At 44.3% G+C, this 24,305-nt stretch overlaps 2 protein-coding genes and 1 pseudogene across 2 annotated transcripts; all 3 read right to left on the minus strand.

Moving 5' to 3' along the window:
• Positions 1 to 15,579: 15,579 nt before the first annotated feature.
• On the minus strand, positions 15,580 to 17,027 carry LOC120454019 (annotated as a pseudogene).
• Positions 17,028 to 17,164: 137 nt separating this feature from the next.
• LOC120450990 (aminoacylase-1-like) lies at positions 17,165 to 18,905 on the minus strand. Its single transcript, XM_039634293.2, has 6 exons — positions 18,736 to 18,905; positions 18,255 to 18,599; positions 18,054 to 18,200; positions 17,711 to 17,994; positions 17,519 to 17,652; positions 17,165 to 17,459 (listed from the first exon to the last, which is right to left on the minus strand). The coding sequence occupies exons 1-6, from the start codon at positions 18,824 to 18,826 to the stop codon at positions 17,255 to 17,257; spliced, it is 1,206 nt and encodes a 401-aa protein (XP_039490227.1). The 5' UTR covers positions 18,827 to 18,905; the 3' UTR covers positions 17,165 to 17,254.
• A 513-nt stretch (positions 18,906 to 19,418) lies between these two features.
• Positions 19,419 to 22,778, minus strand: LOC120450991 (phytanoyl-CoA dioxygenase domain-containing protein 1). The gene is made up of 3 exons (XM_039634294.2): positions 22,600 to 22,778; positions 19,999 to 20,656; positions 19,419 to 19,721 (listed from the first exon to the last, which is right to left on the minus strand). The coding sequence occupies exons 1-3, from the start codon at positions 22,621 to 22,623 to the stop codon at positions 19,537 to 19,539; spliced, it is 867 nt and encodes a 288-aa protein (XP_039490228.1). The 5' UTR covers positions 22,624 to 22,778; the 3' UTR covers positions 19,419 to 19,536.
• Positions 22,779 to 24,305: the final 1,527 nt, after the last annotated feature.

Below are 24,305 nucleotides of genomic sequence, written 5' to 3' on the forward strand. Positions count from 1 at the left end.
CGCGATTTTGAGAGAGCCTCCAAAGCCTCGGAGCCTCGAAATGAAATTGGGGATTTCATGGAGGAACGAAGGAGTGGAGGGGGCCGAAGCATGGCGACTGATTGTTGTTGGACGGACACACCGACGGACAAACGGACAAATGGACGGACATACGGACAAACGGACGGACGGGCGGACGGACGGCGACTGCTGGGGCATATGATAATTTAAGGCTGCACAACGTCATGCTGGTGCTCCATTGCCATTTATACAAAAGATGGACGGCGGGGAGGGGGGCGGGTTGGAGCTAAGCCGAGCCGAACTGAACGATTGGAGCCGCGGGATTGCGTGTTTGTATCTTACGGGTATGACTGACTGCTGCCCGCGCCGCATGGGATGGATGCGATCCGAGTGGCCGGCCTCCATTTGGGGGCCGCCGACTGTGCCGAGCATCCTTTGATGTGGCCAGACCGAGGTGCTCCCAAAAGGTGCAGGAACACTGCGAGAAATCTGTACTTACTTGGTACTTTGTTTACCTTTGCTCGTAGACCTTGACTGAAATGTATCTTAGTATGTTATATTATAGTTATTCGCAGCATTATTCGCATAAATTATTCCATTCAATTCGATTGCTTACTTAAATAATAGTTGTAACTACTAAATCTAAGGGGAAGATATTGCTCGTTTTCTCCCAGTGCATTGCAGACACTGCTTCCTGCTCATCCCTCCCTGCGCCTTTGATGCGATAAAAAATTAAGGCGATAATGGAATTGAAGCAAATGAGCTGGCCAACATTTGTAAGATTGCCCTTGTCCCGCCGCCTCTGCCATCCCACTGCACTCCACCCCTCGACCAACGACCATGCCCTCTGGCGACCCCCTTACCCCCTCCCCCAATCGCCGTTCATATAGGTACACGCGTACATCCCATTCTATGCCCCTCGATGGGGCAGAAAACTATGCAGCTGTGCGACAAGCAAAAATTGGACAAGCGACACGCAATTTATGTCAATGTGCGCACCCAGCGCCGGCCCACACGGAAAATTCGTTGTAATTAATAAAGAAAACGGATCGGATCGGATCGGATCCGATCCCGGCGACTAAGCCATAAATGCGGCAAAAAAAAAAAAAATAATAAGAAAAGAAGAGAAAATAATAATAAGTGGTGGGGGGAAAAACTTTCGACATGTCGCTGTGTGTTCAATTTACAAGCCACCTACGTTGCGCTTGACAAACGGTGGGCCATAAAAATTAAAGAAAAATAAAATCGTATATTACGAACGTTCCCCCGCCATATAAAAAAGCGTTATCCACTGGACGGCGATGGTAGTGGAATCATGTTGGCCCGGCTAACAACTTCATTTCGAGCGACGCAAGGCGACACTCATAAGGCATAAATTTGCTAGACTTAAGCCTAATTTATGCCGCGTTGCTGGCCAGAAAGGGTCGCCAAGTGCATATATCTACATGCACATGCACATACACATGCACGAATGTATATGCAACAAGTATCCCTCGGATAGGAGCCCCAATCCCCTCCATCCCCGCCAGCGCCCAAGCCGACCAGCGACTGCATCTGCATTCACAATTAAACAATTTCCACTAAATCTCGTTACTTCCTTGGCAATTTGTTACGCGCGGCAGCAAAGTTATGTGACGCTGTGCCATAAATTCATGCGCCAACCGAGGCTACCCCTTTTTGTTTTCCCCGCCACGACCCGCCCCTGTGCTCCACCCCCCCTTCCCCCTTCACCCGCCGCTTAACTGACCCACCAGTGGCTGCGAAATCTCCTGCAAGCGGCACTTAAATCGATGGATTTATGTAGCCCGGCACGCCTGCGCAGAAGGCATCCGCATCCGAAAGTGCAGGAATCTGGAGGAATCTGAGGGAATCTGAGGGAATCTGCGCGAATCTGTGTGTAAGTCGACTGGCCAGCGAGCTCCAGGCGGGCATAAACTCCGATTAGGCGACACTCGGCAACGGGTCATCACCTGGAATGAAATATTCAGCCACCTCCTGCTCGATCCTCCATCCTCGATCCCCGATCTTCATCCCGCTGATAACTGACCCATTGCCCAGGGCACTGGGATCTGGGATCTGGAAAGCGTACTCAAAATGGGAAATGTGCAAATGTCCAGTGGGTGGAGCATGACAGTCATTCGAGCTGATGTAGTGATGTAGTGGCAGCCAGCTCAAGTTCAATTGCCAGATCAAGGCTTATTATGGGCAAGTCTGGTGGACTAAGTGGAATGCAATAAATAATATAATTATCTGCAATGTTGATTTAGACTTAAATACAATTCCCAAAGATAAATATATTGTATTATTGGGTTATTTCGAGATATGATTCTTACTTTAAAGTCTGAAATGCCCATCATTCCAGTAAAAGTTGCATTTAATTAATTGCAATTAAAAACAATTTCTCCATCGCAATTTCCTGGCAACTGTTTGCCAGCTGATATCTTCGGACTTGAAATAGTTTCGCAAAATTTGCGTACTCTGTTTCCAGCACAGCAGTTTCCAAATTCCGTAGTTTCTGGGCAAAGTTGCTGCACTACATCAAAATCAAACAAACGGCAAACAAAAAACAGAGGGAAAACAACGGAAAACGGGGAAATCGGGCGGAAAAACGAGAAGGAAAACAATGTTCCATTGGTCAAGCCGGCATGTCTGTGCGACAGTGCATAAAAATATTTCAGAAATGTTGCATGCCCCACACGCAAGAAACTGCTGGAGGAAAGACCAAGTGGAAGGAAACCCAGAAATCCACCACTGGCATTTCATTCTGTTATCAAATCAAAGCGAGCGTCTTGAATACTTTTTGCAGCCATCGAAACGGAGGCAAAAAGCGTTTGCTTTTTGATTGGGGCGAAAATCTTGCGAAAAATAATTTTAATTTATCACTTCCGCCGGCCATTGTGTCGTTCCATTCTCCGTTCATTCATTTTCCCCCTGATTTTCCCCCATTTCCCCACCCTCGGCGGCCAGATTGCAATCTTGCATTTGCTATATGCATGCATGCATGCTACCATTGCCATCAGGCCCCGACTTTGGCTCCGCCATTGAGGAGGCTCCTCCATTACCATCACCGTCACCATTACCATTATGGCACTGCCAAACTGCCGATTGCCGTAAACTGGGTGCAGTGCCACTACCACCACCACAACCAGGTGGAGGAGTACCGGGTCCCTCCCCAGCCGACTTCTCCATCACCCTATTTCTCTGTTTCTCTGTTTTTTGTGCCACATTTGCCATTCGTCTGTCTATGCTTTGTTTGCACCCATATGCAAATGCAATTTTCGCAGCTAACGGTGTGCGCGCTCTTTTGAGTTATGCCAGTGGGGCTCCATCGCAGCCCCACCCCCACAGCCATCCCTCCCTGAAAGTGCCCCCCACCCACTGGTGCACATACATATGTATGTATATAGAGCTGTATAGTTGGGCTTGGGCTTGGTCTCGGTCTCGGTCTCGGTTTTGGGCCTGGGCTTCGACTTGGGCCAATGAGCCTTCGCCACGCAACAATGGCCACAAGTCTTGGCCACAGGAGCGGAGTGGTCTTAAAAGAGTTTAAAAGCCTTAATAATAATCTAATTGATTAACTAATATCTATATTTATTAACCAATATCTGAAATGAAGTGAGCTTGCTCTGCATGGCTTACCAATATGTTCAAAGCCTCTTGAAGCTCGTCACTTAAAAGTAGACCTTTAATGTTGCCTCTTTAGAAATTCTTAGTATTTTTAATCAAATCTATTTAACATATTATAAGTATTATGCTATTTTACACCGATCTTGTTTGGCTTGCTGGCCCAACTGGAATTCCGGACCTGTCAGCTCGCCGCCTTGAGTGGCAAGTGTTGACCCTATTTTTTCGGGGTAGTTACAGCTGAAAGGCCCTTCGCTAAATGGCGTAACATTTTTTGCATGTTTTCCAAGCCCCTCCCGCCTCTCCGGAAAACCCCCCGCATTTTCAGACGCTCATTCGGGGGCCCTTAACGTTGTCGTCATGTTGCCACGGACATTTGCTGCATTGCACTGCACTCGCCATTCACCATTCAACATTCAACATTCAACATTCGCCATTCGCGTTCTTTCGCCCATTTCAGTTGGCCGTTTTGGCTAGCAAGTTAATTTAGACGGCGCTCGATGGGGAAAACAAAGGCAAAAAGCCAGCTGCCTGCCATATTCTTAGCTCTTTGCCCCGCAGTGCTGTACGTTTTTTGTTGCTGCTGCTGGCACTGCAGGTTTGGTAATTAATCATCGGGCTGGTAAGCATTCGTGTAAGCGCTCTTATCGCTCAAAACACATCTCAAGTAGTTAATTTTAAAATGCCCCACGTAACAGGCTGCAATTTCAGTGGTTCGCCTGGAAGGTTAGAAGTTGGCGGGGGGTGTAGCTGGCTACTTGTCAACGCTTTTGATTGACAGCACTTAAATATTTTCGCCAGGCATTTCTTTTTTGAAACTGGTCACTCCCCCGTAATCTACACCCACGTGCAATATACTTTTTCCACTTATTTCCCAGGGTTCGATTCGGAGTGGCGCCCCCAAGCGGTCGGCGGCCGTACCTCATTGATTACCACTAGGGAAAAATGGGAAAAGGAATGAAAAAAGCAGCATTCACCCACTGCATTTGGTGGTGGCTATGCTGCCTCTCACTCTAACCGGCCTATAGCCGTCCCTTTTCAAATATGGCGACGCCTGCCATTGGCCGTTGCTCCACCAAAGGGGCGTGGCCTTGCGGCCACTTTGCTTTGGGCCAACCAATGAATGGGGGAACCTCAAACTCAAAACTCGGAACTTAAGGCAAGCGAAAAGCACAAGCAACAAGTGCAGATCAATAGTCGCCACAAATCGAATTAAATCAAATCAAAAACACCGACTTTTGAGTCCATTTGAAGCCTTTGAAGCGACTTTGACAGTTGTGGGCCAAGTGAGCCAAGTGAGCCAAGTGGGAAAGGGGCATTACCTTACTTAAGTTGGCCGAAAGCAGCCCGGAGCTTGGCCAAAATGCAATGCGATATGGCAATTTAGCTGTCAGTTAGCCGCTCTCTGGGCCAATTAACCGGCCTGGTCTCATTGTTATTGCAATTTCGTCGTGGCCCCAAGTAACCAAACTCGAACTGATGATTTTGCGGTTTTCTCCTCGAAATGTCTGTGTGTGCAAACAGCAATTATCTGATAAATGCCCTGGCGCTGAAAAATTGATAAATTGCTCATATAAACGTTGCGCTATGATTATGGCATTTTCATCCAAGTGGCATTTTGCTCATGTTCTGTATGTTCTGTATGTTCTGCACGTTCTGTGGTATCAAGTACACAACTGACAGTTAATTGCTGTCGAAAAAAGAGTTGGCTGAACTTCAAGTGGCGATGAGTAGGAATGAAGAGCTCTGCAGTCGCAAAATGGTCACATCTATGAAATTACAGACTTTGAGCTAAAGTAATAGAGCTCTGGAGTAATAAATCAAGTGCGTAATGATTATGATGTCCGAGTCGGTTTCACTTCTTACATTCCTGTATAATCCCGTTGTACTGAGAGCAGAATTGAATTAATTGCTTATTAATTGGATTTTTGCATTTGCATTCAAATATTTATTGTGATAAATTGCAATGTCAAATTAACTCATTTTCTAGCATGTAAAACTGAGTAATATATGCTTAATTTATTTCCCATTTATCAGACGGTGATACATTTAAGTCACGGTGAAATGAAATGAGACTTACATTTGCATAAATGAATATTTGCCAGTTTTTGCATAGCTTTGCCTGCTGTTTTTGGAAGCATTTCATATATTTTACACAACTTGTTAACTGATTTTTTAAAACTATCTGGCAAATATTATTTAACATTTGATAATGCCATAAAGAATAAATTAATACTTAAGCCCTTCGTTATTGACACCCTTCATAGATCTTTATCGGTATAGCCTCGTTTTCTAATCGTTTGCCAAGCAGTTTATTGTTGCTCCCATGACAAATCGCCCATTGACAACCATAAACTAAACAGCCTGCGAAACCCAACTCCCTGAAAGATATATACCTGGGTTTTAAACATTTTTGGACTGCCAGACGAGAAGTAGTCATCTCATCAGTTGATCAGCAAATCCATCATGTCCAAAGGGCTGTGGATTGTTTTTCTCATCGGCTGTTGGCTGTTGGTTGTTCGTTGTTTGTTGTTGGTTGTTGACTGTAGTTCTTGCCTCTGGCTAATTTGTAGCAGTTGGTTGTTTATGTTTGCCACAAGACCAGGAACCGAGAAGATGATGGCCACCAAACGAGGAGCGATGATGACGAGCACCGATATTGTATGCGGCAATGGAACGGCATCATTGCGGCTTTGTTTATTTATTTAATTCCAGTCAAGCTCAATTAGAAAAACCAAATACACATCGCAGCCGCAGTCGCAGTCGGTTGGTGTGAGTTTTGGTATAAATAACATATATACATATATTGCACCCGGGTCTCGTGGCGTTGTTTGGCTTTGGCTCCGGCGCTTTCAGCTTTATTGATTTAAAAAAATGAAAAATTTATGTTTAAACAATGCGCTTGCATCCCACTCCCACTGCACAGGGTATGAATCTAAATCTGATTCTGAATCTGAATCTGAATCCGTATCCCCAATCCGTTCGATTTCAGCCATTGGCGCCACCACTTAAAAACAACATGAGCAAGAAGCTTGGCGGACTTTTAAATGTAAATAAATAAACAAACATCGGCCACCGCCAAATCGAACCAATTCCAACGAAATCGAAATACTCGAACCGCAGTTTCCTCCTCTATGGGATGTGGGATTTGGATGTGGGATATGGAATATGGAAAATGGGATCCAGATATTGAAATACATCGATCCGATCGATTCTGGGGTGCCGAAGTGGGAAGTGTGTGTGTTTTGCATTGTCGGCAAAACGCCTTTTGATGCCATTGGGTCGGCGGAAATAAGTTCACATAATCAAAAATGCAATTGGCGATGAATGCCAGCAATGCAACAATACAAATAAATTGCAATCATTCATCAAAAACAAAAGACTTGCCGGCAGGGCCAGCTTCAGTTGCAACTTGCAACTTGCAACTGGAAACTGGCAACTTGCAACGGTGGCAACAGCGGACACTGCTGCAATTGTTGCACCTTATTTGGGCAACTGGATGATGAAGATAGAGCGGGGATATAGTAGCACATAGTAGGGTCTAAGCAGCTACAGTGACTCAAATTATTAAAGTTCAAGTTGTTAATACCATTGAAAATAAATGTCTTGAGATACTTTCATATCTTTCAACTCTTCGTAACTCTCATCGATTTTCTAAGTTCATTATTCTAGCAACCTTTTGTAAAATTGTTAAGCCACTTGAAGAAAATATTCTTTAATTAGATTGCCAGCCACAAGGGATCTTATTCAAAAATCGTCTTAGACCACAATGCAAATTCGCACTCTCAGCTGCAGGAATCTGAATCTTTTGTTGCCACCTTTCGCAATCGGCTAATAACACCCAGGTGAGCTGATCTCGTTTTGGATTGGATTTTGGCAACCACTGTGCGGCGATACAATGTGTGTCTTGTGGCGTTTTCTACGAATTTCAGGAGCCGTTCCTCGCCAGAGATCAGCTCATAAAAGGAGGCACTCAACAATCAAGCATGACGAAATGGCCAAGCGGCTTTTCGCCTTTTCGCTCTTGGCCTTTTGGTTTTCGATTTTTTTGCTCCTTGGTTTTAGCCAGAGTTTGCCACAAAGCCGTATGCAAATGCAGAACGCCGGAACGGAGAGTGAAATAATGCGCTAAAGGCCCGCAAGACGTCTGTCATTGTCGATGTCGCAGTTGTCGCAGCGGATTTGCCTTTGTGCCCCTGCCGCAAAGTCAATTGTGAGGATATATATCTTTTGAGGATCGGAGGACCAGTGAATGCTGAGTATCTTACCAACTGAGCAACTGAGCATCTGAGTATCTGAGTATCTCGAGCAGCGACCTCGGATTAGTTAGCTCCTGCTGGGCAACGCCATAAAAATTTGACTACCGCTTTCACTTTGGCCTGCGACCCTGACAATCTGCCTCTTTGCCACTCCCGCCTTTCTCTAAATATTTTGATAGCCAGTGTTTATCGGAAAGTGTATGTGTGTGTGTGTGTGTGCCTGTGTATGTGCGACACATAGCACGAGTGCCAGTGTGTGTGGTCCAAATCCGTGCCACAATCCAAAAGTGAAAGCATTTTCCTGGCCACTTGAACTGCCTATTAACATTCACCTACCGCAGTTTGTATATAGAACAAAAAATCACAAAAAAAAAACTGAGAGAGAATACAGCGAAACAGACACAAATTAATACTAATAAAACGGGGGAAAGTGGGGGGCAAACTGTTAGGCGATTTACGACTTCCTCAACATCCTGAAACATCACAAATCCCAGTTGCAGATACCAAATCCCGGATTCCAGATCCCAGATCCCCAAGGAAACTCCCTAGACAGATAGACATCTTGAGTAGGGTTCGATGGCTTGAAGGCTTTCAGTCAAATGCTTTTAATTGATCCTGGCCACTGGCCATCTACAAATTAGTTTCAGTTCCAGGCCGAAAGTCGCCAAATAATTTAGCCGCGATTTCAGCTGAACCAGCAAACAAACCGAACAAACAAAAAATACACAAAAAATGCCTACAAAGAATCAACGAAGAGGATCGCCGGGCGGAGAAACAAAGGCTTCGCCAGTCGAGGGCTGATCAGATTAAGTGCTTATAACATGGACATGACTCCATTGACCAGCCCAGCATCCACTCCATCGCATCCTGGTAGCCACCAGCACCACCACCACGCTCGGCGATCGCAAGACACATATAGATGGCTGCCGATGATGCCCAAAGTTCCCCACTTTTGTCGGCAATCGCTGGATGCACCCTACAAATGGTTAAGGATCACTCCTTAAATACAAGATTAATCTAAAAAAATTAAGGAAAAATATCTACTCCACAAAATTTCTATTTTATTTAATAAAGATCTCTTAGTTTCTTTATAATATTCCTAAAATACTTTGTACCATCTAGATGTGTCCCCTACAAATGTAGCTCATTTCAATGGTCTTGCAAGCCTCGACTTCTTTGGAGGCTAAAACACAAAGCCACACACCTGATGGGGACACTTTCAGGAGCAGGAGGAACACAGATCTCGCCAGTTCCATCTCTGTCGCTCCCCCAATTGCGGCTTAAAAAAAACTTCCCTCAATTGGCGGCATTAAACGAGGCCGAAAGCGGAACCAAGAGCCAAGTGCCCCAAACCCGATGCAATAATGCCAACCGATCGAGGGGCTGCAGATGGGATTTTGGAGCTCATGGAGGAATGGATGCTGATGCGATTGTCGTCGCCACATGATGCCTGCCCACTCTGGCACATCTTGGCCATTGTTCTCGCTCTTCTGGCCAAGAAGCGATCCGAACACTGGGAGCCAGCGAAATGTAGCAAATGTTCGTCCCGCTGTTGCTGTCGCCGTTGAAAAAATGTCAATACTCTGATTCCACGAATAAAAAAAAGGCCCAACGAGCAGCTCCCCAATCCTCAATCCCCAATCCCCAATCCGCAGTTCCCAACCCAACCCAATCCAATCCCAGGCTCTTGTCGCTGTGCTCCTGACGGTCAGTCCATCTTGCTGAGCAGCTCAGTTGCATCCACCTTCTCGGGAGCACTGAGAAATAACTACTCCAAGAAATAATTGAATAAGCTAAGGTAATCTTGAAAGTAGTCTTTACAGTATGACACATTGAATGTTTATCTATTTCTGAATTAAGATATTATACAGATGACTAATGCATGTGCATCCCATGTATTTACTAGCTTCTTAATCAAAAGGCAATACCAATTATTTCGAAGAGCTTACAATCTGCTTTAAATACTTGATTCATAAGTTTACCATGCACTTTTCGCACAGTGCACTGATGCTCCCGCTCCTGCTCAAATCCATTCTGCGTAATTCAGTTGCAGTTGAGATTGAGCCGAGCGGCAAGTTGCCAAAATGGTGGCCATCAGGACACAAAGGCGGCCGCCCGAAGCCAAAAGCTGAATAAAGGCTAAAACTGGCGGCACATCAAAAGCCAAAATGGCCCACAGTTCAATAGGCTTTGTGCTGAAGCCGGGACTAAAAATGAGACTCAGACTGAGGCTGAGACTGAGACTGAAGCGGAGGATTTTGCGCACTGGGAAGTAAGTTGGCAAGCGGCTATAATGCGCTTGGATATGCAAAATTGCATTCAAATTTGAATTCAATTCAAGAGGCCACTGGCCATCCGAAGAGGGGCCATCCCGGGCCTTTCGGCTTTTGCTGACCGCCTGATTGTGCGACGCTTGCCAATTTGAAGGAAATCAAAAACTGCGCCGCCATCCAGCAAATTACGCAACCTTTTCCTTCGGGTTACATGCTTACAGCAGCTGCACCAGCTGTAATATATCTGCATCTCGTACTGCATCCGAATCTGAATCTGAATCTGAATCTGAATCCCAAGCGGTAGCCAGTGGGGCATGGCATTTGCATGCCCACATAGTGCAGCACCGCGAAAAATGAGTCGCTTAATAGCCGCCGACAGTTACAAAGTGCCAGGCAATTGTGGCGAATGCCAAGCTCCCTATTCACTACATCTGGAAAAAAAAGAGTTTAAATGAATTAAATTTGAAATTAAAACTATATTTATATTTATATTTATACATTGTAGTAGTAAATTCGTACAAAATTGTTACATATTCATTAGGCATGTTAATAATAGAAACTTAGCACCTTAAATAGGGTTTTATTACGTAGGTTCTTGTTTTCCATAAAGAAGTCTAGAGAATCATGCTAATAAAATCAAATTATGTTTAAACTACTATTAAAATGCTTTCCTATTTCCCTATTAGCTCGCATGTAATACGACTTACATATCCCATAGTGTTTTTTCCTGTGCATCTTGCCACTCGCAGTCGTCGCATGGGCGTATTGCTCGGGGGCGTCTTTGCCAGTTGCATTTGGCTTTCAATTTGCCATCGAGCTGGCTACACCTCTGGGCGTTTCTTTGGCGTTCCTGCAGATCCGCGACTCCAAGGGGCAGCTGGCCACCAAAACTTCTGGCGCAATCATAATTGCAACAAGTAGTCGGCGACGAGTGGCGGGCGTGCGATTTGCATTATCTAAATCAAGGCTGCAACTTGAAACGATTTTCGGGGCTACGCGGATGGGTTCGGCCGATCTTGATATGTTAATTCATTCAAGCCGAGATTTATGTGGGCCACAGCAACAAACTTTGGCAGGAAATAAAAGATCATCGCACAGAAATAAACGGCAACACAATCAGCCAGAGAAAAGAAGCGTTCTTAAGAAAATTAAACAACATTGCTTAACTATAGCTTTAACTACTTACACATTGTACATTAAACAGCAGTACTTTTACCATTTTATTTAAGAAAATGCTGTGTAAATGGCGGATTTTCCTGCCTGAACCAACTGTGAGTGTTGCAGTGGGACAATGGGATCTTGGCCAGCGGCTGCAATTGCAGCATTTTGGTTAGTAATTGCACTTGGCCGGCGGCCAAAGGCGGCGAGGACTTTGAACACCTTGGTAGTGCATTCTTAATGGCCATGTTAACAGGAGGAGTAGGAGGCACTGCATCAGTGGCATCAATGGCATCAATGGAAGCGGATGCAAACACAAGCAATCTGAGGATGTGAGGATCTGGGGGGATAAAAGTTTACGGCTGTCAGGCGGATTGAAGGACATGCCAATGGAGGCCCGCTTCAATCAGACGTGTGGTATTATCCGAACGCGGAACCCTTTTGGGTTAGGACGACTAGACGGACGACTGGACGGGACGTGGGCAAACAAACAAATCTTGGCTGTCACGGCCACTCAGATTCAGCGGCATTCAGTTGGTGAGCGGAGAGTGAGTGTGGATGTGGTAATGGTAATCCGGGTGCGAATGTGGAAACCTCGCACGTTAGTTGGCCATCGTGGTGTTGCGGATATGAAACATATCTCCGGTTAGCAGGCAGGACATTTCCGTTGGGCCATTCCTATATGTATACCACTCTGCTACTCCGTCCTCCGTCCTCCTCACCACCTCACCACCTCCCCCATTCAGCTGTCATAAATCCCATGTTCGAGAGTTGGGCTTTGCGGCAGGATATTGCCCAAAAGGATACGCGCTGCCCGCTCGACTGTGTAACAACTTGATGGGCATTTGAATGCAGACTCGTGTCATTTAGTTGCCACAAAGAACTGGGCCCTCGTCCTCGAATTATCCGCCAGAACGTTTCAATTGAGCGGCCCAAAGTGAGACACCTGACACTTAAGCGCCAGGATCGGAGGAGGGATGATGATGAGCATCCAGGCATCCAGTCATCCCAGCCATCCCAGCATCCCAGCATCCCAACATCCCGCCTGGTCGAAGGCGTTCGTCTGACAAATGAGACAAAGTGACACAAGTCAATCAAAGGCCACGAAAATGCGCCGCATATAAATTCCATTCGATTGGCTCAGACGCGGCCCAATTTACTTCCCACCGCACTCGAAAAAATATTACTTTTTTTTAATTTTTATAAAAATATTAGCCCAGGTAATGGATTTCTCCGGATTAGATGCACTTTTATAGACTATATATCATAGAAGAACTTTTAAAGAGAATAAAATTAAGATTGTTTGGTACAGAAAACATGACTAGCACTGTCATAAATGGCTGATAGCAAATCCCTGGATTCTTTTCTTCTACTACACTTGTATTTCTCTCAGTGTCCTAAGCCTCGGGGGCCACAATGCGAATGGTCGGTCCTGTCCGGCCCCTTGGGGCCGAAATGTATTTAAATGAATTCCGTCAGCGTCAGCCGCGGACCGAGTTCAGGCAAAGTGATGGACGCATTTAAACTGTCAATACGCATCCAGCTCAGGTTCTCAGGACGGTCGGGGTCGGGTTCTCCAGGAGGCCAAGACGAGGAAGGCGCGTAAGCTTGAAGTCACTGAAGTGGCGGAGACAATGAATCCTGTCAAATCAAGGCAACACAACGGAGTCAAAGTGGCGTGGCGAAGACGCGCGAACCGGCCACCAGATATCCAGAATCCAGATACCCAGATATCCAGCATCCAGCATCCAGAATCCAAAATCCAGTATCCGACAAAGTTTCTATAAGATGAACCGACCAGCGGCCCTTTTCGTGGGGCGGGGGGCCAACCACTCAGGTTGCCAAATCCATTAGAGTTAAATAAATTTGGATTTTGAATTCAATTTGCGAGTTAACTAGGTGGAGATGAGCTTCGGTGTGCTTGGGAAAGGCGCTGCCCAGCGGGTGGATTGAATAGTTCTAGGAAATTATCTACAAGCTAAGAAGAGGGATTCAAAGTAATTACATCTGAAATGCGCCTAAAATATGAATTGTATGACACATTTTATAGAAACCTACTTCCTGATATTTACAAGTGAGGAAAAAACTAAGTAAACATTTTAATAGCTATTTATCGTGTAATTTATGTCTTAGCTCTTCACTCTAACCTTTCTCTCGAGCAACCCTCGTCAGGTATTTCGTGTTTCATTATTTTGCAGCCCAGTGATTTAAAAGTTCAAAGCGTTCGTCTTTTTCCGAGGGCGTAGTAAGCAATTAGTTGCTAAAGGGGATGCTGATTCAACAATCTATTGCTAATGGCATAAAAAGAGGTGTAGACTCCTTTTTAAGTTAGCAAAAGGGGTCTTTCAATAGGGACTTTCTCTAGGACTACTTGTTTCAGGTGTAGGGTACTTTGGGCCCCCCTTTAAGGACCCCTCCAAGGGGCACCCCTGACAAGCGTCTCATGAGCGGCGAGGACAGGCGGCTCGCCGGCGACAAGTGATGAGTGAATGCAAAGAATTTGAATATTGTGCCGCGGCGGCAGTTGACATAAATCGTCAATGACAGCAACATCGCCTCTCCGTTTGGCCTTAAACACGCAATCCGGACGGAGGAAGGATGAGGAGGAAGGATGCCGGGCCAGCTCGATGGGAGCTGGTCGTGGATGGTCGGGTTGGGATTGAGATTGGGATTGGGATGGGAGTGGCAAGTCCATAGGACACGACAGACAACTGTAATCCGCGCCATTGTATCGAGGATGATTGCTCGCGGGTCCGTTTTGGCCTGTCAGCGCTCCCTTCAAAATCAATTCTAATCGATTTAGGACACTTTGACAGCGCTTATTGGCAGCATGCGCGTGGCCGCGATACCAGCAACACCTTGCCAAATTTCCGATTCTGATTCGGATTCTGATTCTGATTCTGTCCAAGCCAGAATCCGCTGCCAGCGAAATGTCAACAGCATTTTGGCTTAAACGGACACAAAGTAGTGCCTAACAAAATCAGAAGAAAAAAAATGCACAGCCAAGTAAAACTGGGGGCCGAAAAAGATGCGAAATGCGAACAAGAACAAGAACAAGGCTGCGGCAGCATTATCATTATCTCAATGGAAGCTGATTGAAAACAGATAATTAAAATCTTCTAATTAGGCGGCATGTTCACGCACACACACACACACACGCGCGCACACTCACGCGCACAGATTGCCGTGTGTGTTACCTTAACCACTGTCGACTGTCAGTGGGAACAAGTTCATAAATCTTGGCTCCAACAAATCGTTTTGCAACATGAGAGAACATTACACGTAAGAGCCAGCAGCCCAAGGCGGCCAACAAAAGACCCGCAGCTAAAAGCCGCAAAAAGTTGGCCAACTACAAACTTATGGCTGGGGACACTTACTACGTACGAGGTGGGCATCCTGAGGACGGCGGACTTTTCCCTGACCGGAGGTGGAGTTCAGCACTGGCGAGCTCGGCTTTAGCTAAACTCAATTCCTAAGATTATGATGAGCTTATTAAGTTTTTCTAGAAAACTCTAAATCAATACAATTAAATCGGGATATTATAGAATATTGGCAGACAGCGCTGTACTATTTAAATTACTACTTACTACCTAACTACTAATACTTTGAAAACTACTCTATCTATTATAATAAATAAATTAATGATTAGTTTTGCCACCAAGCACTTGTGCTTAAAAGATTTTTAAAGGTGTGTTATTTTTTAAGTTTTCTCCAATATATAAAAGCGAAAGGTTATAACGCAATAACCGTAAGCTTAATTCTAGGCTTAACTTTGTGATAAATGTTTTCCTTGTGGAAAATCCATGTATACCGGAGTTTAACTGACAAAGAATTTTAACAATGAATGGTAACTCGTAAGTAATAATTTTATATATATATCTTCATATATTTTTATTTATAAGTTTTTATTTCTATTTAATATATATTTTATTGGAGTGTTGGTCTATCGTTAAGTAATTTAAAATTTTAACAGCCGACTTTAACTTTACAGGTACTAATGAATGGTTTCTGTCCTTGCTTTAGCATTAGCCCAGTTTTGCTCCGCTTTTGAGTACGCGCTCAACATAGTTGTTACACCCACCCATATTACATTTGACATCTGTTTCTTATACATATTTTTGAATGGAATGGTTTTCGATACTATCGTGTAAAATATTAGCATGTCCGTTAAATTATAAAATTATATATTTCAAATTCTTATTTCTTTTGTATGTATAAGAAAAAATGTTTATTTTTTGCTTTAAACATGGCTAATTCAAAGGAAATTAATTTTCAACGTTGCCCAAGTTTTCAATAATTTTCGTGCATATCTCCACACCATTTTAAGTACGTCTCAGCATGAAGAAACTCATCGTGATCATGCAGAAGAACCGGAGTGTTATTGATAGGAGAAAATCCCAATGCCGGAATGCCTATCTCCCGGGAAAGACCTGCAGTTTGGTCTTCGGGCCTCTGAAAAATAAGCATTATATAATAAGCATTATATAACAATGATTATTCTAAGATTAATCCAAACTCACAGCTCATCAGTGGCATGTTTAAAGGCCACCCAAAAGGGATTCGACTCATCAGTGACTGTGGGCGCAGTGTGTTCGCTTCTTCGGTTTGAAGTGAACTCGAACTCGATGTCGCCACCAGCCTCTTCACACAAGTTCTCCAACTAAAAGGGGAGTATTAGTAATTTAAAGGTCTTTTAATTTGGCTACCCACATAAGCTTTAAAGTCGGACTTTATGATCCAAAGACAATCGAACTTCAAAAACGACCGTCAGCAAGGGTGGCACCACATTGCATTGGACTCCGCCATTGACGATGGTCAGGTTAATGGTGGTCACATCGCCAATCTGCAACTCTGGATTATCCTTCAAGCGCTTTTGCTGACTCGCACGGAGCTAGTTATATAACTTAGCTTCTCGCCCGCAGTATTCGGCATTAGAAGCAAGCCATGTTCGCTGATCCACTGATCCTGTAAATAACACCTGAAAACATCCATAAGTTAGTGTTAAACTGCAAGGTGATTTATTTCACTCACCTTTCAAAGTTCGCTCGGCGTAGAAAACGGGAAACTCTGAAGTCGGAGAAGCGATTCCCTCGTCCAGGGAAAAGCCAATATTTAGGGCCTTAAACTCCTCCGAACTGACAAAAGGCATCATTCCCTTTCGCCCACCTAACTCTTCATCTAATCGAGGAAAATTCGTTAAAATAAATGTTTATATTTAAATGGTTATTTACCAGGAACGAATGATATGTGAATGGTACGCTTGAATCTCAATCCTTTGGCTTTCAGCGATCTGATGGCCGCCATATACCCACACACTTCATGTCCTGTGATCCTCTGGCAAAAATGCGACCCTCCTCATCGATGTCTGCCCCAAACGGTGGATGGGTCCAGTTTTCGGGGAACACGGGAACTACATCCATGTGGGAGTTTAGCAAGATACTCGGCCATTCCTTTTCAGTGCCCTCCCAGCCCAGAACGACCACGGGATTTTGCTTATCGAGGGTAGATTCAAATCCTTAGCCTGACGGAATTCTACGCAAGGTTCTAGTGTAATAAATGTTATTTGTTAATTTTAAGTTCATGTTTCTTGTACCAATCTGATAATATCTATTAGATACCCACCATAATCGGGATTTGGATGCACGGTTGGGATGCGCAGGTATTCCCGGAAATATTCGATCTCCTCGTTGGTCTCCCAGTTCTTAGCCGCCATTGTGTTCCTATCTAAAGCTCAGACAAAACTGAATCTAAAGTGACATCTTGTCTACAAAAGTTGTTATTAAACTTTTATAAGTTTTATCTCCAGATACCAATTTAATCTGAAGACAACCAACATAAACGAAAGCTCTAAAATAGCCATTGTTTCAGTGAGTTTATTTATCTTATAACCGTTATCATATACAACAAACAAAAATATGTATACCATTTAAGAGGGATTAACTAGGCATTAGCTACGTTGCTAATAATTCTCTGAAATATCTGCACACCGCGCAGATAGATGTCCGCCTGAATGAACTCATCGTGATCGTGGAGGAGCACAGGTGTGTTGTTCATGGGGGAGAAGCCCAAGGCTGGGATGCCAACGGCACGGATGTATCTGCTGTCAGTGCCGCCGGTAAATATTTGTGGCTTGATGGAGATGTGCCTGAAAGATGAATAATGCTATTATAAATAGACCCAACTTAATTAGATAAGAACTCTTACATCTCATCGGTGGCTTTCTTGAAAGCCAGCCAGAAAGGATTACTATCGTCGATGGCGGTGGGCGGGACTTTGGGCTGCTTCTGCTCGTAGGTGATCTCGATGCCACCACCCACATCGTCACACCATTTGTGCAGCTTTAAATATCCAAAAGAGGTTAGTTTGAGGAGCATTTAAGATGAGTACAGCACCTACATTAGCTTCAAACTCCTCGAAATCCACGTCCAGAGCCAAGCGGCAATCGAAGCAGACCATCAGCGAAGGAGGCACCACATTGCTCTGAACTCCGCCAGCAATTTTGGTCAAGTTAATGGTCGTGACATCGCCAATGACCAAATCTGGATTATTCTCCAACCTCTGCACCTGACTCCTGCGAAACTCCATCATCTTCCCCACTATGTAGTTCAGCTTAACACCAGCTGTATTGGGCAGCAAAAGCGATCCGTGGCCCGCAGTTCCACCGATGTTGAAGTACACACCTGTTTGAAGGGGTCAACTGAAGTGGCCTTTCATCCAATGTACATATAGTCTAACTTACGCCAAACTGCTCGCTCTGCATAGAAAAGGGGAAGATGCTCATCGGGTGAAGCCAGTCCCTCGTCCATTGCAAATCCCACATTAAGAGCACGGAAATCGTCCGTGGGCACAAAAGGTCGCATGCCATAGCGACCGCCCATCTCCTCATCTAAGTGAATGGAATTTTAGATATATTATTGAACAGCTCTTATAACTTACTAACCCGCCACAAATGAGATGTGGATGGTTCGTTTGAATTTCGCTCCACTTCTTTTCAGCGCTCTAATGGCGGCGAGGTGCTGCATTCCCACGGACTTCATATCCTGTGTTCCCCTGGCGAAAATGCGACCCTCCTCATCGATGTCGGCTCCAAATGGTGGGTGTGTCCAATTTTCCGGGAACACGGGCACCACGTCCATATGGGAGTTTAGCAGAATGCTGGGCAACTCGGGATCGAGGCCTTCCCATGTCAAAACCACCACGGGATTCTGTTCATTTGCTGGGTAATACACTTTTATCGGCAGATCCATCAGATTTGCCTGTTGTCTTAGGAACTCGACACATGGTGCTAAAGAGGTAGGTGTAAATATCTTAGTCATTAAATCTGCCACTTGATTTCTCTAAAATGGAATACAGTTTTGTCCAACTGCATTTTATTACACTTGTTATTCACGTAAATTGCAGCTCATCACGCAGATACCAACCATAGTCCGGATCGGGATGAACACTTGGGATGCGCAGATACTCGCGGAAGTACTGTATCTCCTCGTCGGATTCCCACTTGCTGGTGGCCATTTCACTCCTATGTACGATCTGTTGCGACTGACAGCTGGCGGCATACTGAGTTGTGTTAGCTAGTGTCCGAGCTCAGTTCCAGTGCCCTACTACTACTACTACTACTACTACTAATAGACTTATCTCTCGACGATCGTAACGCCAACGCACGACCCGCGAGGTGGCGGACACAGATAATTTTATCAAATTTGAACGAGAATTTCGGATGGTGGAAAACTCGTTTACGTCACAGTAGCGGGGCCTCACTTGTTTTAATCAACAAGAGCAATCAGTGTATCACCATTTTGAAAGATTAGTTCTTTTATAACATACAAAAAACATTTCCAAGCTTAGCTTTATTATCTAATATTTGACACAACAGACCAGGAGCCTTTTTGTTCGCCTTTATTGTGTATCTACTGTACCATGACCGTGGTCTCGTTCGCCTCTCTGGTATCGTTTAATTTTTATTAGTACAATTGTTATAAGGTCGGTCGTTCGCTCTTTGCTATCAGTTGCTATCAACTGCTTGCTCACTGGCTCGAGCCAACCCACTGCTTTGCATACTGCTTGACTACTGCTTACGCCCGCGTGAGCGCAGCTCAAATTCAAATTTGAATAGAGTAGGAAGTTTATTCTTTACATTTACAATTACATCATACATCTTGGCGTGTACAACGGAACTAGAGTCTTATATGCGAAAATACCGAATCACGATCTCCACCAGATCCTCAGGCCTTGCGCTCGAAGAGGACAGGGAATGGCTTGTCCTTCGGCGCCTGCAGCCAATTGTCCTCCGAATACTTGACGTTGTTCTCAGTCTCGATGACGTGGAAAGTGTAGGCGTGGCGACTCTTTTGCGAGCGATTCGGCTCACTCTTGTGGACCACGTTTCCATGGATTAGAATGCAGGTGCCTGGAAAAAGTTAAGTAAAACATTATATAATAATATGAAATGAGAATTCCATTAGTGAAAAGTCCACAAAAATAACTCATTGTAGGACAAGGCAAAATATAAAACTACAAGTATATTACACCTGGTCTGATAAAAAGCACCCAACGAAATATTTACTTTTCACTTAAGCCATAAACTTCACTTCACCATAAAGATCTAATTTAAAGCTCTACTACTCTGCAGTAATTAGAATGCGCTTCACTTACTTTAAATGATAAATGTTTCTTTAAGAACTTACCCTTGCTGACTTGCATCGGCGTAAAGCTGGACTGCGGATAAATGGGAGCAGCCCGATCGTAGACCATCAGCTCGCTGGCATTCTTGTCGGGATTGCGGAGGTAGCGCCTGTGGACGCCGCTCTTGTGTGATCCCTTGATGAACTGCAGGCAGCCGTTCTGCAGGGTGCAATCCTCGAGGGCCAGCCAAAAGCCCACCGCCGAGTTGGGATCCGTGTGCAGGAACCACGAGTCCTGGTGCGGCGTGACCTCGCCACCCACTCCGGGATTCTTGTAGATGTACATGCTTTGGCAGACGGCCGGCTTGTTGTAGTTCAGCTGCCAGCAGATCTCCCGCACCCGGTTGCTGAAGGTGATTGCATTGAAGGCAGGATGCTCCACGTGCAGCGCGTGGCCCACTTTGTTGAGGGCGATCATGGGATCCACCAGCAGCTGACCCTCATCTCCCACCGCGCCCTTTTCGAAGAAGTAACGCACTTTGTCGCCCGACTCCATGAAGTACAGCTCCTTGCCCTGTGCATCCTCCTGCTTAATGGTGCTGAAGATCTTCCGGTTGTTCTGCGGAGCATCCAGGCACAGCGCTCTTCCCGCCTGGAACAGGGAGTCCACTTCCTCGGCGGTGAGGAAGTCCTCGATGACAATGTAGCCGTTTTCATTCAGCTGCAAATAGGCAAGCGGGTGAAGGTCTCAGTCAATTGAAGGAATAATCTTTTTAAGCCATATACAAGTACTCGTAACTTATCGCCTGCGCCGTCTGGTCTGGCGGATCCGGCAATCTCTAACCGGACTCTCCGGGGGCTGGTGGCATTATCGCATTGCCAACTGACCGATTGACCGACTGCGTAATGGGCACGCGCTTGCCACTTCGAACTCAGGGGTATTATACCATAATCACAGCAATCTACATTGCAAATATAAGGAAACAGAACCGACCCAGCATAGAAAGCTACTGCTTAAAGTTAAGAAAACTGTGGCACTCAACGATTATCTTGAACATATAATACCTATTCACTCAAAGAGTGATCTTTTTCTAATTTTCGCGCAGTGCACATTGTTCACCTTCCTGACGTTTGCTAATTAACAAATTACGGTGCTCGTCAAAATGTTAATTCCGCCTGACATAAACCCACGAACCGAAATCCGTGCTCATTCATTGAAATCAGTCAACGTGAAATTGAGAATTCACACATTCTCTGGTTCTAAAGCATATTTCAGAAGGGGTATAGTGGATTCGGCTATCAAAGTGGCATCTAAACATTGATAAATGTTGGCTTTGTTGAACAATCAATCTCTCTTGGATTTATGCGCAACTTTTTAGGAAGAGCAATACCATTTCGGCTTGGTAAACAATTCACTTTTGTTGTGGGTACTCTCCCATTCCTGCTCCCGGTTCATGAGTGTGGCATGAGTGTGGTTAAATTAAATAAATTTAAATTGCTTGAGCGAGAATTCTGAAAATGAAAAACGAGAGTAAAAATAGTCGCCGTGACTCAAAGGCAGCCCACAAAATCACCTGAAGTGATCGAAAAGCTGAAAGCCGAAAGCCGAAAGCCGAAAGACGAAAGAGATGGGGTCAGCTGTCGATCTGACGCTAGCGATCAGAACAGCGAGATAAATCATCGGAAAAAGGGGCAGGAAAGTGGGGCCATTTTCCGGATGGTGCTCTATGTACAATGCACCATATATGTACATACATATGTATGTACTATATGTGGTTCCATTACAAAGGCGTGTGCATGGAAAATTACACCGGAGGGTCGGCGGCAATCAGCAGTTGCATTCATCACGTATGCTCACTGTTTGTCATATAACATGCTGAGCCAGCTGATTTTGTAATCGCGTTCAATTTTATAATGGCAGGTGCTTGAAGTGAAGCTTGTTTGCGTTAATTTGTAATCCACATGTTGAGTAATGGCCAGTTGAACTAGAACTTGGGCGCAGAGTACAGTGAGAAAATCTTAGTTGATTGATGGCATCGAAAAATGCAGTAGAATGCTGCAAACGTAATGTACGATAACTTTAAGTTTAAATTATTATGTTCTATATATAAATTAATTATCTAAAAGCCTAATTGTCATTCAAGAACGTTTTTTTCACTGTTAGCCTTTAAGTTAGAAACTAACTCATGAATTGTATGCTGAATTAAATATTCAATCGAATCCAAAAGCTGACCAAGTGCAAACCAGTTTGCCAACAAACTATTCTAAACCATAATTAACCACCATATCGCTATTATGAGCCGCACACGTTGCTTGAAAACTAGTCTGGTATTAAAAATTGTTGATCTGTGTTTGGTTTAACCAAATGGGTGACGTTTCCAGAATCCGAAAACATTTCCTCAATCTGCGAAGAATTCCTTGTCTTTTCTTTATTCTGCAGAGCAACAAAAGAATGCTCTTCCGACATTAAATTTTCCAAGCCAACGAAATGTTTATGATGCCGATGATTGTAAATAACACGATGACTCTTTGGGAACAAGTCATCCCAGGATGAGGATGACTAACTAAGAGTGCCTCCAATAAATAATACGTTGGGTTCCAAAATAGATTTACGTTAATGGAAAAATCGATTCATCCATCAATTGATTGAATATGAATACCCACCTCGTCCAACAATTTGCTGTGCATTTTGTGTCGATTTCTGTTTGTTTATTTTGATATGAATTAATTATTACTTTTGTTTTCAGTTCAAACAACGCGAACTCCGGAACTTTTGTTATGGTTTTGTACTGAATTTGCTTTTCCGCAGCGATCGAGAACGTTTCGCACCGTTTGGCGTGTCTTTTAAAACTGATCGGTAGAGAAATTTTCGAAAACACTCGAAAACGAAAATATCTGACTAGCGGCTGCTCCCACGCGGCGTTTAACCGTTACATTTCATTCTAAGCAGCGGCGATCACTCTCTACCTCTGTTAGATAGCAGCGAGCGGCTCTGTTAACTTTCAGCGCGTGTTGCCGCTTCTGTTGGTATACTCTTTGTTATTGCACGGGTATATCGAATTGAGGCATACGTTTAGGAAATATACGTAAGTATACTAAAAAATATTTTGTAGTGGTTTTTTAAATGGGAAAATGTATTTATGCAAGCATGTTACTTCAGATATGATTAACAGAATAAGAGGGTATCTGCAGTCGAGGGCCTGCGCATTGGTATTTCTTGTCTTTATTATATTTTAATTGTTCTTTAGAGCTTTATTAGCATTACCCTATCATAATTTTATAAGTGCAAGGGCATTCTGACTTCGGCGCACAACAGTTCGCTTTCATTCATGTTTGATAATTCCCTTGCCAGTTTCTTTATCAGCTGCTATGTGTGCCAGACTAGCCATTGACTTTGATAAATAAGAATTACTCTGGCTTGTTGTCCACTTTAACTTTGCGCTATTGTTGTGTGTGTGGCGCAATCTCCTAACTGATTCTGGTGCCCATCAAGTACACATTAAACGACTCTTTCTCCCTTTTCGCGTGGAAAACCCATTTCGCTTTTCCTGGCACACGTGTGCCGGTTGCGATCATCAGTCGGCGGTCTGGGACTTCCACATGACTTCATTGTCTGTAGGTTTGTGCATATGTTCATCAGGCATCCTCGCGTCAAATGCACAAATTGCTTTTGAACATTTCAGTGTACATGTACACTAAGAAAAAGTTCCTTTTATGAGCATTACGTATCTAAATATTATTCAAGGTAACGTTTCATGAAGTAGTGTATACCTAGAGTGAAGCATGTAGATCAAATATATTTATGATGATACTGCTATCCATGATATCTATGATACTACACTTTTCTCCCAGTGCACTCTTGGGTGTCTGCGTGCCAGTAAATTGCCGCCTGTGCGTGGGGGCCGTTATTCGTTTGTTTCCCCGCCTGACTTTTGTAACTGCGATTGCCTCACCGGCTTTTCACGGCGTTCAAGAAATGTATGCAAAACTATTGTTGCTCCGCGGCTAATTGCAGATGCTTCGAAGCCGAGATGGCTAACAAAGCTGAGAGCATTGGAATATTCATTAGTTCAGCTGGTTAACAAACTTTTGGAAACTGGCAACTTAATTAAGTTTATGTGCTCAGTTGGTGAGGGCAACTTTAATTATCCCTTAAGAGACCAACAGAATTCATTACTAATGTATTGAAAATATCTACTCTTCATTGACTTGCAATATCAACAGATTAAATACAAATTCAGTTCGCTGTCTGCAGTTGGCTTATCCCCCACACTGAGAATAATATTTGCAAGCACTTGAGAAATGCAAACATGCTGCCGTGCGAGTGCACCATAGTTCGCATGAACTATCCGCCCATTTAATATTTGTTA

The sequence above is a fragment of the Drosophila santomea genome, chromosome 3R (genome assembly GCF_016746245.2).
Source record: "Drosophila santomea strain STO CAGO 1482 chromosome 3R, Prin_Dsan_1.1, whole genome shotgun sequence".
Taxonomy (NCBI): domain Eukaryota; kingdom Metazoa; phylum Arthropoda; class Insecta; order Diptera; family Drosophilidae; genus Drosophila; species Drosophila santomea.